General features: G+C 41.2%; 1 protein-coding gene across 20 annotated transcripts in view; it reads left to right on the forward strand.

The window, feature by feature from the left end:
* adgrl2a (adhesion G protein-coupled receptor L2a) overlaps nucleotides 1-21,915 on the forward strand; it is a 100,277-nt gene that overhangs the window by 2,111 nt on the left and 76,251 nt on the right. For 19 of the 20 annotated variants that reach the window (XM_058401566.1, XM_058401553.1, XM_058401556.1 and 16 more), the window contains exon 2: nucleotides 16,926-17,107. In XM_058401566.1, coding sequence (XP_058257549.1) covers nucleotides 17,005-17,107 — 103 coding nt within the window. In that variant the 5' untranslated portion in view covers nucleotides 16,926-17,004. The remainder of the gene's footprint in view (nucleotides 1-16,925; nucleotides 17,108-21,915) is intronic. The other variant, XM_058401546.1, reaches the window with a different exon arrangement.

Below are 21,915 nucleotides of genomic sequence, written 5' to 3' on the forward strand. Positions count from 1 at the left end.
TTGTGTTTCTGTGTGAAAACACCGTCCCGTCCTGTCGGCTCCAGAGGGAAACTCTCCTGGGCGTTCTCCTTTTCCTTTTGAACTGTCCGTAAGTTCTCTGCACATGTTGTCAAGACGAGGAAAAAATAATTTAGGAGTTGTCAAACATTTAACACACACACACACACACACACACACACAGAGTTTGTGTAAATAAATATGGCTTTCACAGACAAGTATTATAATTTGTTGGGAAATGTCCTGCAGTTTTAACGAAAAGGTTTTTTGATACGTCCTGGGTGTTTTGTTCTGACGCAGTGATCCAGAACCTAAAGCCGGAGTTTAATAACTGCTTACGGAGAAAAGCGCTGTTTCTGTTTCTGAAAAGGCCTTTCGTCACTTTTCGCATCATGCATTAAAATTGTAGGGAGGTCGGTGGAGGTGATTAGTGACGCCGTGTTTCCTCGTAACGCCATGTTTTTTCCTTCTCTCTGCACACGCATAGATGTAAACATATATAAAAACAAAAGCAGTGGATGCGAATATGTACATCTTTTAGTCAAGCGGATATTGGGTAGAATCTGACAAAGGGGAAGCGTATAGATACTTAAAGAGGAGAAGTGGTGTTATAGGCGTGAATAATGTCCTGCTCTGTCGTTGGCTCCCGATTTCAACGCCTTCAGCTTACTTTCTCCTTTAACATACACACGTGCGAGCGAGAGAGGGAAAGTCAAGCCACGTGAAATGAAATCTGCGTACGAGCGGTGCGGCCTTTCACTGCTCGAGTAAAGAGAGGGCAGGAAAGGGAATAGCCTGTACGCAGAAGTGGAGAGAAAAAGTGATTATACCCAATCAATGCCGTTTCCTTACAGCTGAGCCACGCACGGCGCAATGTAATAATCTCAGATCAGACTCGGGTTTTTACCCAGACGTGTGTTTTGCGCAGCGTTTCATATCCATGCCGTGCTAACGACTGCTCGCGGTTTTGAAGAAAATAAACAAGGAACAAATGCAGGACGTGCTTCAGACAGTTTTTTTTTATCATTTTTACGATTGATAATCGCTCGTTTTAAGTTGGAACACACTCAGGACCTGGCAGCGCCCTTCATGCTATTTTATTCTTCTTTCCTTTAAAGCATTTCCCATCCTGCCAGCTCATCTAGTGGCTTCCCAAAACAGAGGAGAAACGCAGGCTCGTGCCCTGCTGCTTTAATTAGCTCGAGGAGCAGAAGAGTGGAGAACAGATATAAAATGAAAGAACAGCGTGTTTAGAGGAAATACGTCCGTGTTACGGCCAGCTGCTGGTTCTGTTTACATCATCAACTAGGGGGGAGAAAACCCTTAATAATGTATGTAAATGTTATAACACATGTATTATTTATGTATAACAATTTCATTTATTTCTGCTATCACCTCTACCAGTTATTATTATTATTATTATTATTATTATTATTGTTGTTGTTTTTTTGTTTTTTTTTCACTTTTATAAAGGGATCATTGTGTATATCGATTTTTATTTTTTAAAGGCATTAATCTTCAGACTCGGGTGCTGATTTTTATTTAAATGCAAATGAAACACATGGTGACGTTCCCTTCTGCGGATACGCAGTGACATCATGACAACTTTGTGTCTCGTCGTTTCTAAGCAAAATTAGAAAGAAAGAAAAAAAAATCAATTTCTCTGTCATGGAAGAGAAGCAAGATGCTGAAGTAAACACTGGCTGTGGCCTGACTACAACAGCACAGGTGGAGAGAGAGAGAGAGAGAGAGAGGGAGGGAGGGAGGGAGGGAGAGAGGGAGGGAAGGAAAGGGAGAATGAGAATGAAGGAGAGAGAGAGAGAGAGAGAGAGAGAGGGAGGCTGGGGTGGCGGTGAGAATTTGCAGACAGCTGCCAGGGAGAAGGGGCTGTGTCTCTACCGGCTTTCACCACAGCGCATCGCATCCACACTTAAAAGCCCCATTTTCAACGAGACAGACCTGTTATTTCAGGATGGTGAGGTGAGATGGGCTGCAGCGTAATTTCCCCCCGCAACGCTGTCCTTGACAGGTGTGAGAAAAAAAAGGAAAAAGTAGGATCGAATGGAAAGAAAATGTAGGCTCCATACTGCTTTTGAAGTTTTGTATTATTGCTATAGGGGGTCTGTAAATTTCTATCCGTAAAAAGTTCTGAGAGAATAGAAAGTATTGTATTGTAATTGGTAAAATGGCAGTTCATCAAGGGCCGGTTTTCATCAGCGGCTGCCGTGACCGCTCGTTACGACCGGCGATGGCTCTGATCCTCCTGCTTTGTTTCTTTAGCACTTGTGTTGAACCATGTTGATTTGTACCGCTGATGCAGACCCCGTCCAGTTGAATTCACCTTGCCATACAGCGTGGCTTTAATCCTCCGTTTATCCGAAAGCTCATGCTCTCCGTAGATAAGGCTTCCAGCAAATGAGTAATCCAAGCTGTGGGAAAAGGTTCGAGCTGCTCATTGGGCACAGGCCTTGCGTTCTTGGAAGCGACACCGATATTAGTCATGGGTTTAGACCAATTTTGGCGAGGTTTTATTGAACATTAAGAGTTCCTGTGATTACTAAATAAAAATGTAAATCATCTTGCGTGCTCTGTGTAGGCATCCACATGTGTGGAAGAGCTCAGGATGGGAGCGTTTGCCGCTTTATTTTAATTTCGGCGCTAACAAGGCGTACTCGAAGCTTGAATTTTGTTTCAGTTGAATCGAGTAGCTTATACGATGCGTTTTGTACGGTATAATGAAGGAACGAACGAAAGAAGTGTTTTCTTTCAGGTTTTTCAGTCTTGCTAGCTGTACCATGGATCTAGAGCTGTTTTAGCGTGAAGCTGTCTTTTTATTTTTAATGAAATGGTTTGAATCTGTAAAATTCACTTCTAGACTGATTACACTGATTGAGATTTTAACAGATCAGGATACACGACTGGCTTTAGGACCCTGACTGCTGTGTAACGTCATGTTTAATGTAATTGTGATGTGTATTTTATAAATAAATGATAAATCTGTGTTTCATATGCTGCCATGGTGGTGTAGAAGCGGTGCAGGAAAAAGGCCGGATCTGTTATTCCATGCAAGAACGGTTTATTTAAATAGAAATAATTGAAAAGCTTAATAGAAGAAACAGACGTTAAGCTCTCGTCCCACAGGTCTACTATACGCATTCAACGTGTGTAGAAGAGACACTGCTTCGTTTTTAATTATTTAATTATACATACTAGCAAAAAGTGCATTTTCTTTGAAGCTTTGCCCGTCTTCCTGTGCGGTGTTTTGTGAATGCAGGCCGCGAGCTCGTGGGTAATTAGTATGTCTGAAGCGTACAGGTTGAATTACAGTAGCACCCTTAAAGATTCGGCTTCCTTTATGGATTTAGTTTATTCTATAATTCTGATTGAACTTAACTTGGGCAAAGAGTAGATATGAACACGAGCATGTGTCTGTTTTTATTAAACAAACAGACTTTTGTCTATATTTCTCTATTTATTTTTTTTACTTTCCTGTTGAACTTCGCAGTGGTCATTTCTTGAGCTTAATTATTTTACAGCATGAAGATCTTGCTATAATTTGCCTAAGAATCCAGTTTAAAATCATAGGAAAAGAAAACATTTCAATAATTTAGTGTGATGTGTGGAATGTCTTTCTGTGGGCAGCGTAACCTTTTCCATAACAGTGTTATCATAACATATCATTTTATTGGCCTTTTTGTTGACTTTGTAACTGTGCTGGATGATCAGGCCTTTTTGTGGTTATCCTGGACCAGCTCAGGGACAGCTCTCTCTAAAACACAGCTAACAGAGGAGCACTGGTTAGCCCTAATGGTCGTGTTGTTGATCTTACCAACCCTGAAGACACTTGACTCTGCAGGGACAGGACACCTGTGCCAACAACGGAGCCTTCTGTTTACCTTCATTCACCTCGCGTGAAGATGGCCAGGTGTTGATAAACTTACAGTAGCTGATATTACTGCCTGCCTTTTGTGTCATGAGCAGGTTTGGGTGTCTGGAACATTCTTTCTGAAAGGCAAACCTCAGCAAAGTAAACAGTAAATGTTTTTATTTTGTACGCATCAGGATCAGACACTGATCTTAGAGAACCAGCCTCTTTATCGTGCAACCGAAAGGCCAAGAACAAGCCTGGTGTTAAGTTTCAGGACACCATAATTACATGTTCCTTTCTGATTAGATAATAAGGAGCTTGTACAAACGTCATAGAGACACTTCCATCGATCAGGTCAGGCGAGATTGAGGAATTTAATTCAAGCCAATAACACTATGTCACTCTCGGCTAATTATGTCAAAAGTAGAGTCATTACTCCTCAGTGGAATGACGATCTCTGTCGGTGGCGCTGTCAGGCTTAACTTTTGCGTTATATTTTTGCATCAAGGCCACACGTCTTCCTATATTTTCACGCCTTTACTCCGTGTGGCCAATTTCTAAACACAGACAAAGCTGCATTGTCCAGTGTAAGGCAGTGAATGGCTAGAGCTGGGAATCTCATCTTGACCACAGTGCATATGATCACAAACCGGACAACTGCCACTTTTGCACCTGCTGTTGTTCTCTTGGCAAGAGATCCTGCCCTTCTGGCAGAATGAACCGGGCAGGGCACCAAGCACCCAGGCCACTCGTAGGAATTTCTAAGAGGAAAGCACTAGGATGCAGAAGACAGAGCGGTATTCCAAACAGAGCCGTTTAAAATCTGCCTGCCACTCCTGTCGTGAAACCTGCTCCCATTTGAGATGGACCGGAACGTCTACTGCCAAGTAGAGGATTAATCATAAACTCACAAGCGCAGGAGTAGTAAGAATGGACCTTAGATCGACTCCAAGTCGCTAGTCACCCCCCTGCCCCCCTGCTTGTAACTTAAGAGGTCCAATAAGAGGGAGGTGCGATTAACCTTACTGACCATGATGGCAGGAGATGAGAAGCCATCTCGACAGCCAGGCTATTTCACAGCTTGTACAGGAACTCAGTGCATTTCTTACCCGAGACGGTGCACGTGTACAGCGGAGGCGACACAAACTTAAAATGTTAAACGTGAAATGTAAATAGAAACCAAAATCGAAGGCTTTAAGAAGCAATCACGTTCTCCTGGCCTCGCTGCCAAATGTAATCGAGTCAGCTAAAACCATCTGCTGTGTGTTTGGGCGACTAAAACTTCCTACTCCACAATGAAAGTGTTTTTAACCCCGCGTTCGCCACAAAGGAAAGAAACCCAAATTCGTCTTACTTTTAGAGGAATTTTCGATCGTTTTGATTTTAGTCGCATGCCACGATTCAAATCTGTACATGCCTAGCAAGTGGAATTAGGAAACGAAGAAGAAAACGTTACGAAAGTAAAGTAAGGCGAAATTGTTGCGTCACAACAGAGCTTTGAGGAAAAAGAAAAACAAACATCAAGGCTATTTCAGAGAATTGATCAAAACTTTTGAATGGATCCGTTTTCATGATGTGCTCTGGTCTATCAATTAGTCCTTCATGTTGCTCAATCAAAAGATTCCAAATATTTATTTCATGTCTAATCATTTTGGTAGAAGTTAAATTACTTTCGACTCTTTGGTCATGGTGATGTTTCTCTTGAGAGTCGGCAGCGGTCCAAACAAAGATGAAGGGGATTGCGTCCTCTCAGACATCAGTATTCAGCACCAGTACGTCCTGAAATCCTTTAAGCCTTCTGACGTTTTTTGTTTCTCGACATATCTAATGGATATTTGTCATTGAAATTTGGTTCATTGATAGCAGTGAACAGTGTTGTGCTAGCGAAAGACCTCACCGAGTTTCCTCAAAGTCTTTATACAGAGTGATATCTAATAGTAGACCTGCTTTATTCGTGTCCTTTAACAGCGCAGGAGTAAAAAGCCTTTTCTAATTTCACAGAAAGTGCAGCTTTTTACCGAAGTAGCAAAAACTACCCCAGTGATTTGTGGGAGACGTCCGAAATTTGTAGGTTCAAGTGGGGGGATGACCTGCAGTGTAAAGCACAGACCCAGTCATGTAGCCAAGCTGAAACAGCACACAGGAAGTCTGGTTAATGTTTTTCACTTAAACAGTCGAGCGCTCTGAATGTCTGATGAGTGGACTGGGCAGTTGACCACCAGACAATTTTGACTATGTGAATGCTTTCCTTTTAAATTTTCTCTTTTAATTGATTAAGCGAGAAAAATTTTGCAGTACAGCTATTAAAGCTTTCTTTCAAGAATTTTTAAAGTGCATAATTAGAGATTAGTAGAAATTAGTGTAGTTGTAGAATCTTTTTATTTATATATTTATTTATTCCATTTTTTGCCTCCTGTAACATGATATTTATTTATTTTATTTATTTTCGTTGTCACAATAAACTAAACAAATCATTTTCCAGTACAAAGATAAGATCTGGGAAATTTTGGGAATTTTATTTTTAGGGTTTTTACTGTGATGTTTAGTAACATTTGTTTTTTTTAATTAATTTATTTATTTTAATTATTATTATTATTTTTTTTCTCAGTCATCTTCATCATCATCTACAAGAACCCTCATGTATCATGTCCAAAATTTTCAAATTTGTCTGAAAACACTGCATGGAAATTTCTTCGGATTATGTGGCCTATTTCACTCATTTACTATAAACCGACTTTTTATTCCAGAATACACTCGTTTATTTAATTTTTTTTTTTTTTTTGCACAGTTCATACTATCCCTCAGTCATTCTCAGGTCCATGTGCCAGACATGTTTTTTTGCTCATTGCATGTGAGTGCCAGTTTCTGATGATGTTTTCATCAGTCATTACCCGGAGCTGATTAAGCAGTGAGCCTGGCCTACGTTGGCAGGAGACAGGTCCAAATCTGAGCTCAGCAGGCCCTCGGGCTGCCCCATGCAGTCCGGTCTCCGAGCCGAGCCACTTAGCCACATTTCCGTCTGCCTTTTTTCTGTTGCGCCACGATAAGATCTCTCTGGAATGTTTCTCCCAGCTCCCGAGGTCCCTTGCTTGTGTGTCTGGTTACTTTAGTGCAATTAAGGCAGAGATGGAAACACGCTCGATAGCATCTGAGAGAAACGCTGCTTTGTACCCAAACCGCGCGTGTACCTACCGTGTACTTTAATAATTATTTATAGGACCTAATAAAACGTCAACATTCTGCCTGGGATATACAGCGAACCTTCTTGTCTGTGTTTTGTGTAAGATGAGCTGGCATGTTTGTTTTTACAACTGGACACGCTACCGCTTTTTTCTTGAGACGGCTCCATCTAAGCAATTACCTTAGCTAAACCCATATTAGTCTTAGAATTAGATAATCTCGTATTGCCCGAGCTTAATGCATTCTGCTGCTCCAAAATGGCTTCTTGTCCTCAGTAACATGTAAGTAGATGTTGATGTCTTGGACAAACAAACAAACAAAAAAAAAGCTTATTTCTAAATGCCAGAGAGTTTAACATTATCATAATTACACAAAAACTGGAATAAATACACACTTCATGAGCAAAGAAAAAACTTTTGGGAATAAGGTTCATCAGTAATTTATCTACACATGCATACTGGAGCTGCAAATAAGACTTAATTGGATCTATTTGGGTAATTGATTAATCCAATGATTTTATGAATTAACCGATAATGTGATTATTTTAAACTACCTTTAATTGAATTCAACTAATACTGCTGCTACAGAACTCTTACCTAGGCTTAATTAAATAACAGCTCACTAACCACACTACATCATTACCGAGATTTATTACGACCGCAGCGTGAGTGTCATCGAGAGCTTATTATAACCTAATGCAACACAAACCAACTTAAACATGGTGTTATTCGTTCTAACGCTTTCTGCACTCTTTATTTTAAATCTGTATCTTTACTGCATTTCAATCCCTCTTTTTTTATTCAGACAAGACAAATTCAGAATTAAGGGAAAATTCATATTCGCTGGACGTCAAAAAACTAAAACCACACACAAATTTGTTTATTGCTTTTATTGATTTTTCGCTGCGTAGAACAGACGCTTAAGTTCTGTAGAAGTCTTTTAATTTTCATTCAGCGAATCAAATCTTTTTAGGATCAACTCCGACGTGAACCGAGAGCTGAGTGATGACTTATATTATATATTATATGTGCTGAGAGAATTAAACAGCGTAGCGTTTATCAGTGATGAAATACTGATAGCCCAACTACCTCCGTTCATGCACATGCTTCATAACAAGATTAGATTAGAACTTTATTGTCATTGTACATGGGGGGTACAAGGCAACCAAATGCAGTTAGCATCTAATCAGAAGTGTAAAGCAATAGCGAAATATAAACATATTTACAGTATATATATGTGTGTGTGTGTGTGTGTGTGTGTGTACACCAATCAGGCATAACATTATGACCACCTGCCTAATATTGTGTACATTAACTTCTTCAGTAATTTGAGCAACTGTCACCGGTTCACCACTGTTCCTTCCTTGGAGCACTTTTGATAGATACTGACCACTACAGACCGGGAACACCTCCACAAGAGCTGGAGTTTTGGAGATGCTCTGATCCAGTGGTCACAATTTGGCCCTTCCTCAAATCCTTACACTTGTCCATTTTTCCTGCTTCTAACATCATCTTTGAGGACAAAATGTTGACTTGCTGCCTAATATATCCCACCCACTAACAGGTGCCATGATGAGGAGATACTCAGTCTTATTCACTTCACCGGTCACTGATCATAATATCATGGCTGATCAGTGTATATAAATATAAATATATATTAAAAACTCAGGTTGTCAAAGCCAGATGTGATGTGTAGTGGAAAGAGTGTCTGTGCTCCAGAGGTGTTAGTAATGTAGTCTCTGTCCTAACCTCCTCCACCTTTTCATTCAAATCAAAGTGACGATTCCTAACACATTCCAGCTAACCGATAATGAAATTCATTGATTTTTCTGTTGCTGAAACTGTAAATATACCAACAAATTAATAGAACATAACAATGTTTTTTTCTGCTTGGGCATTCAACATTTTCCGCTGTTTTTGGTTCACTTCTTCTTCTTCTTCCCTCAGAGGGAAACGTCACTACAAATCAGCAAGAAGTTATTCTGACCAGCGTTTTTATTTTTTTTATCCTGATGTCAGCGGTTTCGTTCCAGATGACAATTCCTCCCATCTGCATGATACGAGAGCTGACTGAATGGATCACGAGCAGGAAAATGATGTACATTATATGCTAAGGCTCTCGCAGTGACCCAGCTGAATATGTGTGTGAGAATTTGAAGCCACGTGTTAGACAGCAACATCGTCAAAACTCCATCTGGGGGAATACGGTTCGGATCTGTTTGGCACGCTTTTTTTTTTATAGAGATGTGAAGAATCTGTGTCAGGGCACATGGAGATTCATGGTGGCCCGACGTTTTATTCAGACACTTTTTCATTCGTCCCCCTTTTTATTTGTCATCCATTTGTATACTCTCAGCTGTCATAGGATTCACAGCATTTTAACAAGAACAGCTCACGGGTCTAAATGTAGCTCTAGGCATTAAAATATTACCTGAATTTTCTGACACTGATATAGCTTCATCTCTGTGTGTGTGTGTGTGTGTGTTCATGATACTCAGCCTTTGCTTAATTGCACTGAATAAAAAGAAATAAATAAATGAGGCAAAATGTCATGAATATGCATCCAGAGAGAGAGAGGCAGAGTGAAGAGAAATGGGAAGAGTGTGATGAGTGATTATTGTGTCTGCGGCCCAGTTGTTGTTGTGGCAAAGGACGTTAGCGTCAAATCCATTTCCATTCTGAGCGATTCCTCGTGCTTTAATTCCTGGCTAGACTGATGGGCTGTTGAATGGAGGTCATTACCCTGGAATGCAGGTCACTTGCGCGACTCCATTTCTCAAAGCAGTCGGATTTCCCAGCTTTTTTGTATTAACAGATGTCGGGGTGGTTCCCAGTAATGCGTGGTGATTGTGTTACAGAATCTGCAGTGTAATAAAGGTGACTACACTGACATCGGAGTGATATCAGTAGCATTTAGGTACAGCGTGTAAAATCCAAACTAATACAATGACAGAATTACAAACTGCATATTTGTCACTGGTGGGAACTTTTCTTTTTCTTTCGTTCTTTTTCCTCTGCCTCATTTCATGGCTTCGGGTTTGTGATGTAGTTCTTGTGAAGTTGTATTTTTAGCCTAGAAAAGAAGCAGCGGTGCAGTGTAGTATTTCGGAAGATTGCACGCTGTGAAGCGATGAATTGCCGTCCCTTCTCTCGAACACTTACCAGCAAATCTAGGCTGGGTCAGCCCATGCACAAATCCAGCGTGGGACCGTTTGCATCTCAATTACACCGAAGGCAGCGTTGGTTAACACATGTTAATGAAGCTAACGATCCAGGGAGAAATGCTGCGCCGGCTCCTGCTCCCCCGTCCCGATCCTAAAGACCTCGGAGAAAGAGAGAGAAAAAGAAAGAGAGATCACCATACACAATGAAACTGGATCTGCTCTGAAAGTCTGAGTGGGCCATCTCAGTGCCTGCTCCTCTAACCCACTTTCTTTAGCTGTGCTGAAGTCTCGGTCTTAAAAGCTCTCCGCGTGGCATTGTTGCATAAAGATTAAGTTTAAAACCTTAGGAGGATAGTTAAGACCTGCTCATGCTTCGGCACGTATAATTGTTCCTCGAAGGTGAAGGAGTTTCTGTTCGGATTTTAACTACACAAGCATTCAGCTGCGGTGAATGATAAACACACTCAGAACAACTGTACCATTCATCCTTGCTGGGCTAGAGTGCTCCAGCGTACACGCTTTGTCTCTGTAGCACCTAGAAAGCTTCTGAGTTAATTATGTGCTGTAAATTTTCTCGTTAAAGGGAAGCTAGGTTAAAGATATGTGAGAAAGTACAAAATATAAAATCCACCCCAGCAATGGTGAATGCTAGTACTACTGCTGAGGTTAGTTTACTACTTTTTTTTTATTTCTGGTGTGTGTGTGTGTGTGTGTGTGTGTACAATGGGAAGCACAGCAGCCAGAAGGATTTTTACGACACGAGCGAGAGAATTATATTTAAAGTGGTGGAAATATTTCTCTTATAGCAATCCAGCAAAAATTTGAAACAGAAACAGAGCTTAAATTGTAAGACTGGCTGATATGGTGATATAATGTTATAAATAATTTCATTTTATTATTAGAATATTTAAAATTGTGAAATTCCAAAATGTTTACAGATGTCTCTTTTATTTGTTTAATTTTTTCTCCTTTTCTTTTTACTCATCTATTTAAATCTATTTTTTTAGCCAATGATGTTAATTTATTTTAAATGTTAAGAAATGTTTAGGTAAGTTTAAAGAAATTAAATGTATATTAATCGTCGAATAAATATTTTTACGCAGGAAATTGTTTACAAACCACCACAAGAGATGGCAGAAATCTTACAGAATAAAGGATTGTAGAATTAAAAGGCTGACTGGATTACATTTAACAAGTTTTTTTAACTATAACTAGTCCTACATCATCATCATCATCATCATCATCATCATCATCATCATGCACGTATTGATCGAAGGATACTAAATCAGATCGTATCGTAGATTCGTTTTTGTCAGAAATATCCAATCATTGCTGTGTGAATGGCACGTCGTGTCCAGTCGGCTGGAAGCCTGAGGTTTTTTTTTCACATCGTTGTTAGGCATCATTGTGATGATAAACAGTACAGGATGTGTGGTCTGTGGTGAAAGAACACAACCCCCTCCTAATACTCTCTCTCTCTCTCTCTCTCTCTCTGACCCCCCACCCCACCTACCCCACCCACCCCTGAACAACATCTGAGTTTTTAACATATCCATCTCTCTGTTAACATCCAGAGCTCCTGAGCCCTCGTTCCTGACCCTCCCGAGTAACAACAGCGTTAACTTTAAATTACAGCCCCATCGGAGCATTTCGGTAGCTGTGTTTTTCTTCGCATACAGAAGCAGGCCTGAGTTTGAACCCGGGAGTTAATGGGCTCCGAGTTTTGCAGGAGCCTTTGAAAAAGGTCAATACGATACGGTCAGATTTAGCAAGCGGCATTAACTGCTGGTTGTGTTGTCAGGAGAGATTTAGACCTGACAACTGATTTCTCTCAGGGAACACACTACACCCTCCGTCTTTGTCTGCAGATTTTCAAATGATTTGCTGTCTACTGCGTGCTCTCCGTCTCATAGCAAGACATCACGGCTTTCTTTGTTCACATGGTGAAGAAAAATCTGCATTCGGCTCAGGGTATAGAGGATTTGCACTACGGATATCACTTACTACTTTAATGTCCTGTCTGGGGTTTACACATCATTCACCGTTTCCCTAAACAGCCAACAACCTTCTTGTTTTTTTCCCATCCTTTTCTTTTCTCCTTTTTTTAGCACCTCTGACCAAAATGTCATCTCTTCAACCCATTGTAAAAGCTCCACTTTTTTCTTTTTTTTCCTAATGTTTTGTGTTGCCTCCTGCCATCTTAAAAAATTAATCATGCTGTTGAATAATGCCTCACGATGATGTGTGAATAATTGATGATCTGATGCTTAATCGAGGGACAGAGAAGGCTTTTCTCTCCTCCTCCTCCTGCTTGTCTGTGGCGTTCGGAGAAGTGTTAGACGTCTGGAGCGGTTCATTTCAAAGCGTCGGTGTATATATATATACCTTGTGTACCTTGTATGTGTTTAGCGCACAGCTAGGTGTGTGTTAGTGTGTTCGTACATAGTGGAGTGTGTATGAATATTTTAAAGAACTTTTTAGCTCAGTGTCTGAGGAAGAGCGGGACAAAATAAACGTGTAAAAAGAGGGCAGGCAGTGAAGCGTGACACCGGAGGGGTAACACAAACGTTTCAGGACAGATGAACACCGAACCAGCCTGAGAACACACACACACACACACACACACACACGCTGTTTGTGTTGTTTTGACCGGATCAGTGCTTTCACTGAATTTAAAATGTGATGCATTTTGTTGAAATTGAGTCGATGAGCTTCGGAAAGGTGCAGATTTTGCTTCGGCGTGTCTTTAGTTTTGCTTGAGCTTTGATTGCGTTACAAAAGCCATACAAAGGAAGGAAGTCTCTTCCTGTGTAAATATATATTCCTGGCTATCAGCTCCGACTGAAGGAGAAATATAGAGCGTCAAGGACTCCTTTTATGCCGATTGACAGCCGCTATCGGCGCCAGATACCTATATAATGGTGGTCCTCTGAATTTTTTTTCTTCTCCCCCCGATCCTTCTTATTTATCTAGCCGTATTAATGTCAGCCCATTAACGCCATAGCCGAGAAGTGCTCAGCAAAGCCAGCGTTAAATGGCTGTGGCAGGAACCTCCTTATCGTCTGCAACCTGAAAGGAGGAATGTGACGCTATCAGTTAATGGAAATGACATTTCCAAATTTCATTTGGAGATAATCCACTTCTCGTCCACTAAAACATCAAAATTACTGCTAACAATATGTCAAGGCGGCGTTAAAACTTAGTTACCTTCCCATATCACGTCCACGATAATCCCCAGAGAGAAACAGGTACGGGTACACAGGCGTTTTTAATAGGATTCCCCCTGAGTTACTCAGGTGATTATGAGGCTCTGCATGTCATTTCTATCTCGGAATAGAAAGATGTATCAAAATAAAAAAATAAAGGTCTCCTAGACATTTCAGCTGATCTTATACACACTACGCTGTATTCTTTGTGCACCCAGAAAGTAGGATTTCTCAAAGAATTTTTTTTCTCTCAGCGGGATAATAGAAATCTTTATCAAATAAAAAGCCAGCTTGATTATTTCTACAAATGTGTAACTTCTGGTTGTGAAAAGGAACAAGATATTCGTGTCACTTTTTCCAGCTAATGCACCAGTGTAGATAGAATTCAGTGATATTTTTTATTTAGTGATGGTGCAACAGGAATACGCTCCAAACTCCAAACACCGTGAAACAAACAAAAAAAACAAAAAACAAAACCAGGCCTTGAACATTTTTATTATATACTGCAGATGAGTTAATGGTTGAAATCCATCAGGGCGTTAGGGCTTTGTTCTGTCCCATTATGTTTCAACCAGCAGCCACTGCTGCATTCGATCAATGAACTGGGCAGTAAAATTGATATATATATATATTCAGCAAGACCCATTAGTAAAACACCAAAAAGATTAATTAGCAAGTGTTAAATCTGGAGCAACACCAGACGAATTAGTCTGCCGAAATCGAGCACTCGTAGGACTCGAGACGCGTGAACGATGTCAGAGCGCAAACGTTTTCCTGACGTTTCTTCGGACGCACGTTATTTATTCGTGATTTAAAGTTACATCTATTTTTCGCTAATTGACCGTCTCCGGTGGAGCAGCGGTCAGATAGAGTGATAGCCATAGCACCATGTGTTGAGCTACATCAGCTGGCCTGTGAGGGGGTCATCGATCGATTTTCCTCTCCGATATCTGGCTCAGTGGGACACTAATGTCATCTGATCACTGACCCAATATCTCACCACCAGAGGGAAAAAAAGTGCTGCCCTTTAGTTGAGAGGACGCAAGGCACATATTTAACATCTTCATGCTAAAGCTGCATCGTCAATCTGCAGTCGTTTCTGAAGAACTGCCCGATCTTGTCATATTCTTCTAACAATCAGCATCATGACTCATTCTTTAAGCTTATTGAAAGCTTGGGAGTTAATTCAGAGGTCAAGCAAGACTTGCAAGCTGTCAATCTTGTATTGTAACATCTCCCACCTTCTCCCTCGTGCCCCTCCTCACAGTCATGTCTCCAATCCATTACGGCAGGCCTCATTGCCCCGAATGCCCTGCCCCTTTCTTTATTCTCTGGTGGCCCGTGCTTGCCTGAGAGAGAGACAACAAGGAGGTTTTGGTCAAAAGAACGCTGCATTCTTTCACATCTTTGCCTTGTTTAAGCATTAGCATTTCAAACTGTCCTTTCAGCGTCAATTTTAATACCCGCCCTCCTTTCCACTCTGGTGTACGGGAGCAACAAATGGTCTTTTGAAATTCCCTCCTCTTTTTTAAATGTCTTCTTTCTTTTTTTTTTTTTTTTTTTTTTAAAGCACAGCTGCATGGTGTGCACAGCTGTCTACAGCCTCTGGGTTGGTGCCCCTCTGGCTTTCCATCTTTCAAAGCATTTAAACATCTGTTTTTGCGTTAGTTTCGTACGTAGTCAACACAACACGGTGCAAGCTGTCATTTCCTATCAGAAGCATAAATTCTACTCGGAAAATTTGTATAAGAATGCCCCGGCGTCGAGCTTCAAAGCGTACAAAAAAAAAAAAAAGGCGGTGTAATTTGGTGCGATGTGACAAAACGTATGCAAATGGCAACAGCAGGACTCCCCGTGACGCTCCGGCTGGGGTTCGATCACCACCGATTGTGCGAAGCACTTAACAGGTGTTGATCGGCGGTCTTCGCCACAGCTTAGCAAGATAAGGCCTCCAGCTGAGAAGAGAGACTCGAGTGTGTTTAATGAGAAGAGCGGGGAGTCAGACAGACCGCCTTAGTGTGTGCCTTCGGTGTCTCAGACTGATCAGCATGTTAACCACTCTCAGCATGACACAAAGATATGAAAGTAGCGGGCTGTTGTCGTCGATTTACCCCAACACCCATCTGCCTGTTTACGGGATCAGCCCTCCTGGGTGATGTATTTATTTTCTTTGCCGGCAACCTGCTGCACAACTGTTCAGTGCTTTCAGTGTCTTTTAGACTACTGTGAAATATCATGTTCTGTCATCTGAGAGGAGGCCTTGAGGAAAATATACTTATCCTCCATCCTGTATATATATATATATATATATATATATATATATATATATATATATACATACATACACAATTAACATTATGACCACCTGCCTAATATTGTGTTGGTCCCCCTGACCCGTCCTGCACTGTGTATTCTGACCCCTTTCTATCAGAACCAGCATTAACTTCTTCAGCAGTTTGATCAACAGTAGCTCGTCTGTTGGATCGGATCACACGGGCCAGCCTTCACTCCCCACGTGCATCAATGAGCCTCAGCCGTCCATGACCGTCGCCGGTTCACCACTGTTCCTTTCTTGGACCACTTTTGATAGATACTGACCACTGCAGACCGGGAACACCCCACAAGAGCTGCAGTTTTGGAGATGCTCTGATCCAGTGGTCTAGCCATCACAATTTGGCCCTTCGTCAAACTCAAAGCTCAAATCCTTACACTTGTCCATTTTTCCTGCTTCTAACATCAACTTTGAGGACAAAATGTTGACTTGCTGCCTAATATATCCCACCCACTAACAGGTGCCATGATGAGGAGATCATCAATGTTATACACTTCACTGGTCAGTGGTCATAATGTTAGGGCTGATGGGTTTATAGCGCTACTAAAAACAGGAGGTGTCTATTTTTGCCAGCGTGAATAAATAATTCGAGTCGTCTCTGCAGAGCTCCAGAGTGTGTTAGAGGGTGTACACAGGCTTTTAATGGGCTCCTAAGTGACTTGTTACTGGAGTGACTGGTTTCCCCTGTGAGGGTGAGCACCGAGGCACGCAGGAGGTGCCGTAAACACGCAGACGAAAACAGTTAAGAAGAGAAAGATACATGACTGAGAGACTGCATTTAACTCTGACACGTCTGAGGCTTTTCTGTGAGCGCTGACAGGACAGCATGCAGGCACGTGTGACAGAATGGAGGGATAGGTAGAGGGAAGAGGATGTGTTTAAGTTGCTGGTGAAGGTGTGTCTTTACCTGGGCACACGTTAATGGGTTTTTTACCTTTTTATTATAGGTTTTGTAAATGTATTTAATTTGACATAAGATCAAAAGAATGGAGTGGAACTGTGTGTGTGTGCGTGTGTGTGTGTAGGAGTGTGTGTGCATATATCTGTGTGTGTGTATGTCTGTGTATGATTTGTGTGTGTGTGTGCGTGTACATATATGTGTGTGTGTGTGTGTGCGGTCATGTGTATGCATGTATTCTCAGAAGCCCTGAAAGTTTTCTTCTACATTGTTATGTCCAGCAGGTGCAGACCCTGAAGATGAGCGTCTTTGGGGTGAATTCTCACGCACTGTTGTGACTTCGGCCACGTTCGAGCAAGCATGAGGAGCGCGCCTGAGCTGAGCACAATGATCTGGTCAGTGTGGAGTCTCCCAAGCCTTCTCTGTCTGATGTTCACTTTGGCTGCTCTACAGTGCACTGAAGGTAAGATCTTCTACCACTCTATCCCACACACACACACACACACACACACACACTATTTGGGCAAAAGAAACCCAGTGAAACTGACACTACTCTTATATCCGCGGGCGATATTTTACCCTTACATGAACGTAGAGGACAGATGTGGAACATCACAGCCTGTAATGACTTCAGGAGACTTTCAGAAAGTTTATGAATAGAAATTCAGAATCATTCTTGCTTTTTTTCCTCTCAATGAAAAGTGAGATATTTTTTCCACCGCTCTATCTCGTTTGAGAATTTATTAATTAATTATTTTTCCCCGTATTAGTTCACATGTCCTGTTCTAACTAAAGGGCTCAGCTCTACAACTGTTCATTATAAACACTATCCCCGAGTAAACATGCTTCATTACACTCCGCCCCGGCCGTAATATCTTTTTAATGCATTTTATAATTGAATTAAATGGGTTACTGCCATAGCCATAAATGGCTGCAAGTTGTTTTGTTTTTTTTTGTTTTTGTTTTTTTTTTGTTTTTTTTTTGTTTTAATTTTTTTTGTATTTTGCAGAAGCTTTGAAAGATTAATTGCTCCAGGGTTATTTCCCCCTCCCCGGCATATCCGGAGAAACTTTGCATCTCATCTTTCTTATTTAATTTTCCAGAGCTGACTGCTTTCTGTACACTCGGATGTAATTTATTTGTATTTGTGGATATGTTTTCTTTTAAAGCAACGGTTTTCACCTTGTTTCAGCATCCTCGCATCATAATACTCTTTCTGAGTCTATATATATATATATATATATATAAATATATTGGCTAATCGTGACAGTTAATGATTTATAACTCTTTGGAGGTGTTCGTCGTCTGTCTTTCCTCTTTTCCCTGGTGAAAGATGTAAAATCAGCAGTAGTTTTTTTCCAGATAAATGGCATAACTCAGAGTCCTGCCTCTTTACAGCTCTGGTTTGTAAGCATCGCCGGTTTAGTGACAAGTTTTACAGACATGAATTATTTAAGTGTTTTCAGACGACAGGCTTAGGACAGTCATAATTATTCAATCTTAACAACGAATGATGGGTGTGTGTTTAAATATAATTTCACCTTAATAATTCATCTTCGCCAAACATATAGCCGACCTCGGTTTTCTCAGTCTGTACGGGAGAAGCGTCCCGAGGTGAAGCGTCTGTCTTTTCCCCGTAGCGAAAGAATACTCGGTGATTAACGGTAGAACATGTCAGATAGCGCACATGTCGCATTCCCTCTATCCTTCTGTCTCTGTCCTTTCCCTCGCTCCCTCCTTCTCTTTCTCTCCCCCTGCTCTCCGTGCCGGATTTTCCGCAGACGGAATTAGAGGAGGTCTTTCCGGGCTGGGTGTCAGTGCCGGGATTGACAGGGCTGTGCCTGTATCTCCTCAGGTGGCAGGAAAATATGAAAAGATGAGGAGGGGGGCTAGCACGCTGCCAAATACAGTGTCACCATGTCATGTGCTTTTGTCGTTCCCGTGGGTTTTGTATGTAACATGGGAATATTCCTGCTGGAGACTCGAAACACGAGAAGGAAAAAAAAAAGAAAGAAAAGTTGAGCCCTGGTTGGATTTTTCGCCATCCTTCCCAGCTTCCCACTACATATTTAGCAGATTTGTTACAGGCCATGCCGTATTACTTGTAGGAGACAAGCTGCAATTTAGGCCTGACTGTGAAAACAAATCATTCTGTGAAACTGGATGTGTACAGGCAACTTTAAAAGCCTTGTACCTCTGACATAGCGTAAAATCTAGTCTATGCACAAATTGAAGTATTTCAACTGGTAAAGCAGCTCCGTGTCCCGGCGTTTCTGGGAAATCTTCTTTCGAAGACCAATCAGCATAAATTTAATCCGGGCGACTTAAAGGCCTTAATGAAGTTGAGGCGAACAGTCTGGAGTCCTGCTCCCTCTGCTCATTAGTTAGACTTTAGTTGTAAACACACTTTTATTAAAACAGACACTGAGTGCAGTCCTTTTGTTCTGTCCTTCACAGTAAACAGCCTCTGTGAGTCTTCTTTCTTTCTTTCCTTCTTCTTAGATTTTTCCTTTTTTTTGTGGTTTTCATTCTGCTTTCCCCTTCATGTGACAGAGGGATTTTGTATCAGGCCCTGGGATCTGCCTTCCCATAGTGCTAAGCTGCCGCTGGGTCAATATGCCATCAGTTCTCGATGTAGCCGAGGTCTTTCATCAACAGTCACTCCTCCTTGATAAGGCTGATAAGAGGACAATGGGACACAGAGCTGGCTTCGGCAAGGTGCGACTCCGTCTGCGTCCCCCGCCCGGCGCGACACCTCAATAGGATTTACCGTTAAGGGCGGGGCTGGGAGGATTTAATGGATTAAGGTTCATCGTGTCTAGCTTTCGGTTTGTGTTTGGCATGCAACAAAAATAAATAAATAAAAAAAAGAAGCAAAAAGCAAGACCCAACACTGGCTACTTATAACTTGGAATGTCTGTGATCGTATCCCCCAAGAGGCTACGATGATACCCGGGATCGATTCGGCCCGTATTAATGGTTTGTCTATTTTGAGTTTGTGCTGAATAGGAGGACTTGCAGTCAGAACTGGAAAGCTTTGGCAAACAGGTTTATGGTTGTAGAAACAAATGGGTTTTAATGTAAACTGGCTGAAACTCCTACCTACAACCAAGCCAAGAGTAATTTGTGTTTTATGGTCTCTTGGCAGCTTGTCCAGCAGCGGCTATCGCAGTGTGTTCAACGATTAAACATAGACTTGACACTTTTTGGAATTTGTTTTTTATTCATTTGCATTAAAGGCGACTTCCAAGTATGGGGAAATATATGCATGGATGCATGGGTGTGACTGTTATGAAGATTAGCTTACTCTCATACATTATCCCCTAAATAGATTCGGCTACACGTCTCACTTTTGGTCAGTGGGAACAGTTTCTTTTGCCGCTCTTGATTGAGAGAACTTAGTTTGATATTTAATTGTACGCCACTTAAAAGCCAATGCCACTGAGGCTTCCTCACATGCTCTGTAACTGGGTTATCGCTTATTATCGCCAGTCAGTAAGAGTTAGACAACTAGCTAACGTCCCATGTGAACATTTGCCGTTCCGACAGCGGCTAATCTGACATTTATGTAACCTAAATCAGAAACATAAAATCTAGGAAAAAAGTAGCAGAAGCATGGAAAAAGTCACCAAACTCCAGATGATGTACGCTGAACACTGCTCCTGCTCCTCCTTTTTAATGAACATGTTAAAGCAATTTGTCTTGTTTTGCCTTAGTGACAAAACCCGAAGACCTGGAACCGGATTCTGGGGATCCCAGTTACAATCTAGTTCCTAAAAAGTACCGAAAAAAAACATAACTAATATAATATATTTAAGTTTTATCAGAAACCGCAAGCGGACGAAATCTAGATGTTAGTGATAGAAGGAGCAATACCGTAAATTAGTTTAGCTCATTATGGGAATTTTTACACGTGTGTCTCTAAAGATCAGATTTAAAAAAAAAGAAAAAGAAAAATACATACAGAATCCAGTTAAACACTAAAATTATATTTGAAGGAATGTTAATAAAAAGAATATAAACAGAACTATAATAGCACTGGAGTGTCATCTCTATGGATAATGCCAAGATAGATCTTTCCAGAGGGTTTGTAACATCGCTGTAAGAAATCATTCTTAAAAATCCAGGTCTGAAAAGCTAGCTGCAGATTCTGCACATATTTCTACTTGCTGGTTCATTTGGTTCGATTTTTTTAATTCATATGAGCCTCTGCCCCGTCCATCCCATTTCACCCTAGTGCCGAGTGACACTGTACCAAGCCACACAAAAGCACCCAGTTTGCCGCGTTAACGTTAAAGTCTAAAGTCTCGTCAAGCCGTAATTTATTTCATTCAGCCGAGCGTTCGCAGGTCAAATCGTATTGTTTATACAGGTATACCGCCCACAGTTAGCAATAAAACTCTGCTCCAGAATGATAGACGTGAAAAGTTTCTCTTTACAATTAGCATAAAAGGTTTCTTTTGCATGTTATGACATGTTAACAACAGCCCTGTTTTTTTAAAAAAGACTGAATTTAATTTGAGTATATAAGAGCGAAGAGACTCATGTCCTGGTTAGCATTTTAGTCATATACCCACATGCCTCTTATCTCCCCTGGCTGTTTGCTTTTACCGTCTTTGTCTTGTCTAGGCATATCCCCATGCGATCAGTACCACAGTGTGAGATAGGGGGGAAAGACCACATAGTCACAAAGTCTAGGAAGATGATGATTTGTTTTATCGGCCGTTTTTTTTCTTTTTTTATTATTCTGTGGATAAGATCCCATCAGAAGTGAGCCATGAAAACTTTATTGTTTTGTTTTACTTGGTCACACAGCATGTAGGCCGAGCGTAATGCGGCCATAAAAGGCCTTGTGGGTAGACGGAGTCTGCATCGAACCCCATGCGCTGTGTGTATTCACCACGATAAGGATCTTCGTTCCTCTTTTGTTTTTTTGTTTTCGTCTGAAATGATTTCGACTCAGATTCATTTTGAAGACCCAACAAACAGCAACAAAAACAGAAAGAAAGAAAGAAAGAAAGAAAGAAAGAAAGAAAGATCTGATTGTGTTTTCCAGCAATGGTGAGGGGTGAAAAGATGTGAAGAAGTGAAAAGATGTGGGCTGTTTCTGAACCAGGTTCCAGCTAGAGTTCTGGGGTGCTTAGGGTGAGAGGGTGAAAAAAAACAGACTGTGTATGAGAGGGTCAGAGGGTAAGTAGAGCCGGTTTCCTGTTTGCTGCGTTAATATTGAGGAATTTTAAAGCGATTAGGAAACTGAAACAGGAGGGTTGC

The sequence above is a fragment of the Hemibagrus wyckioides genome, linkage group LG10 (genome assembly GCF_019097595.1).
Source record: "Hemibagrus wyckioides isolate EC202008001 linkage group LG10, SWU_Hwy_1.0, whole genome shotgun sequence".
Lineage (NCBI taxonomy): Eukaryota > Metazoa > Chordata > Actinopteri > Siluriformes > Bagridae > Hemibagrus > Hemibagrus wyckioides.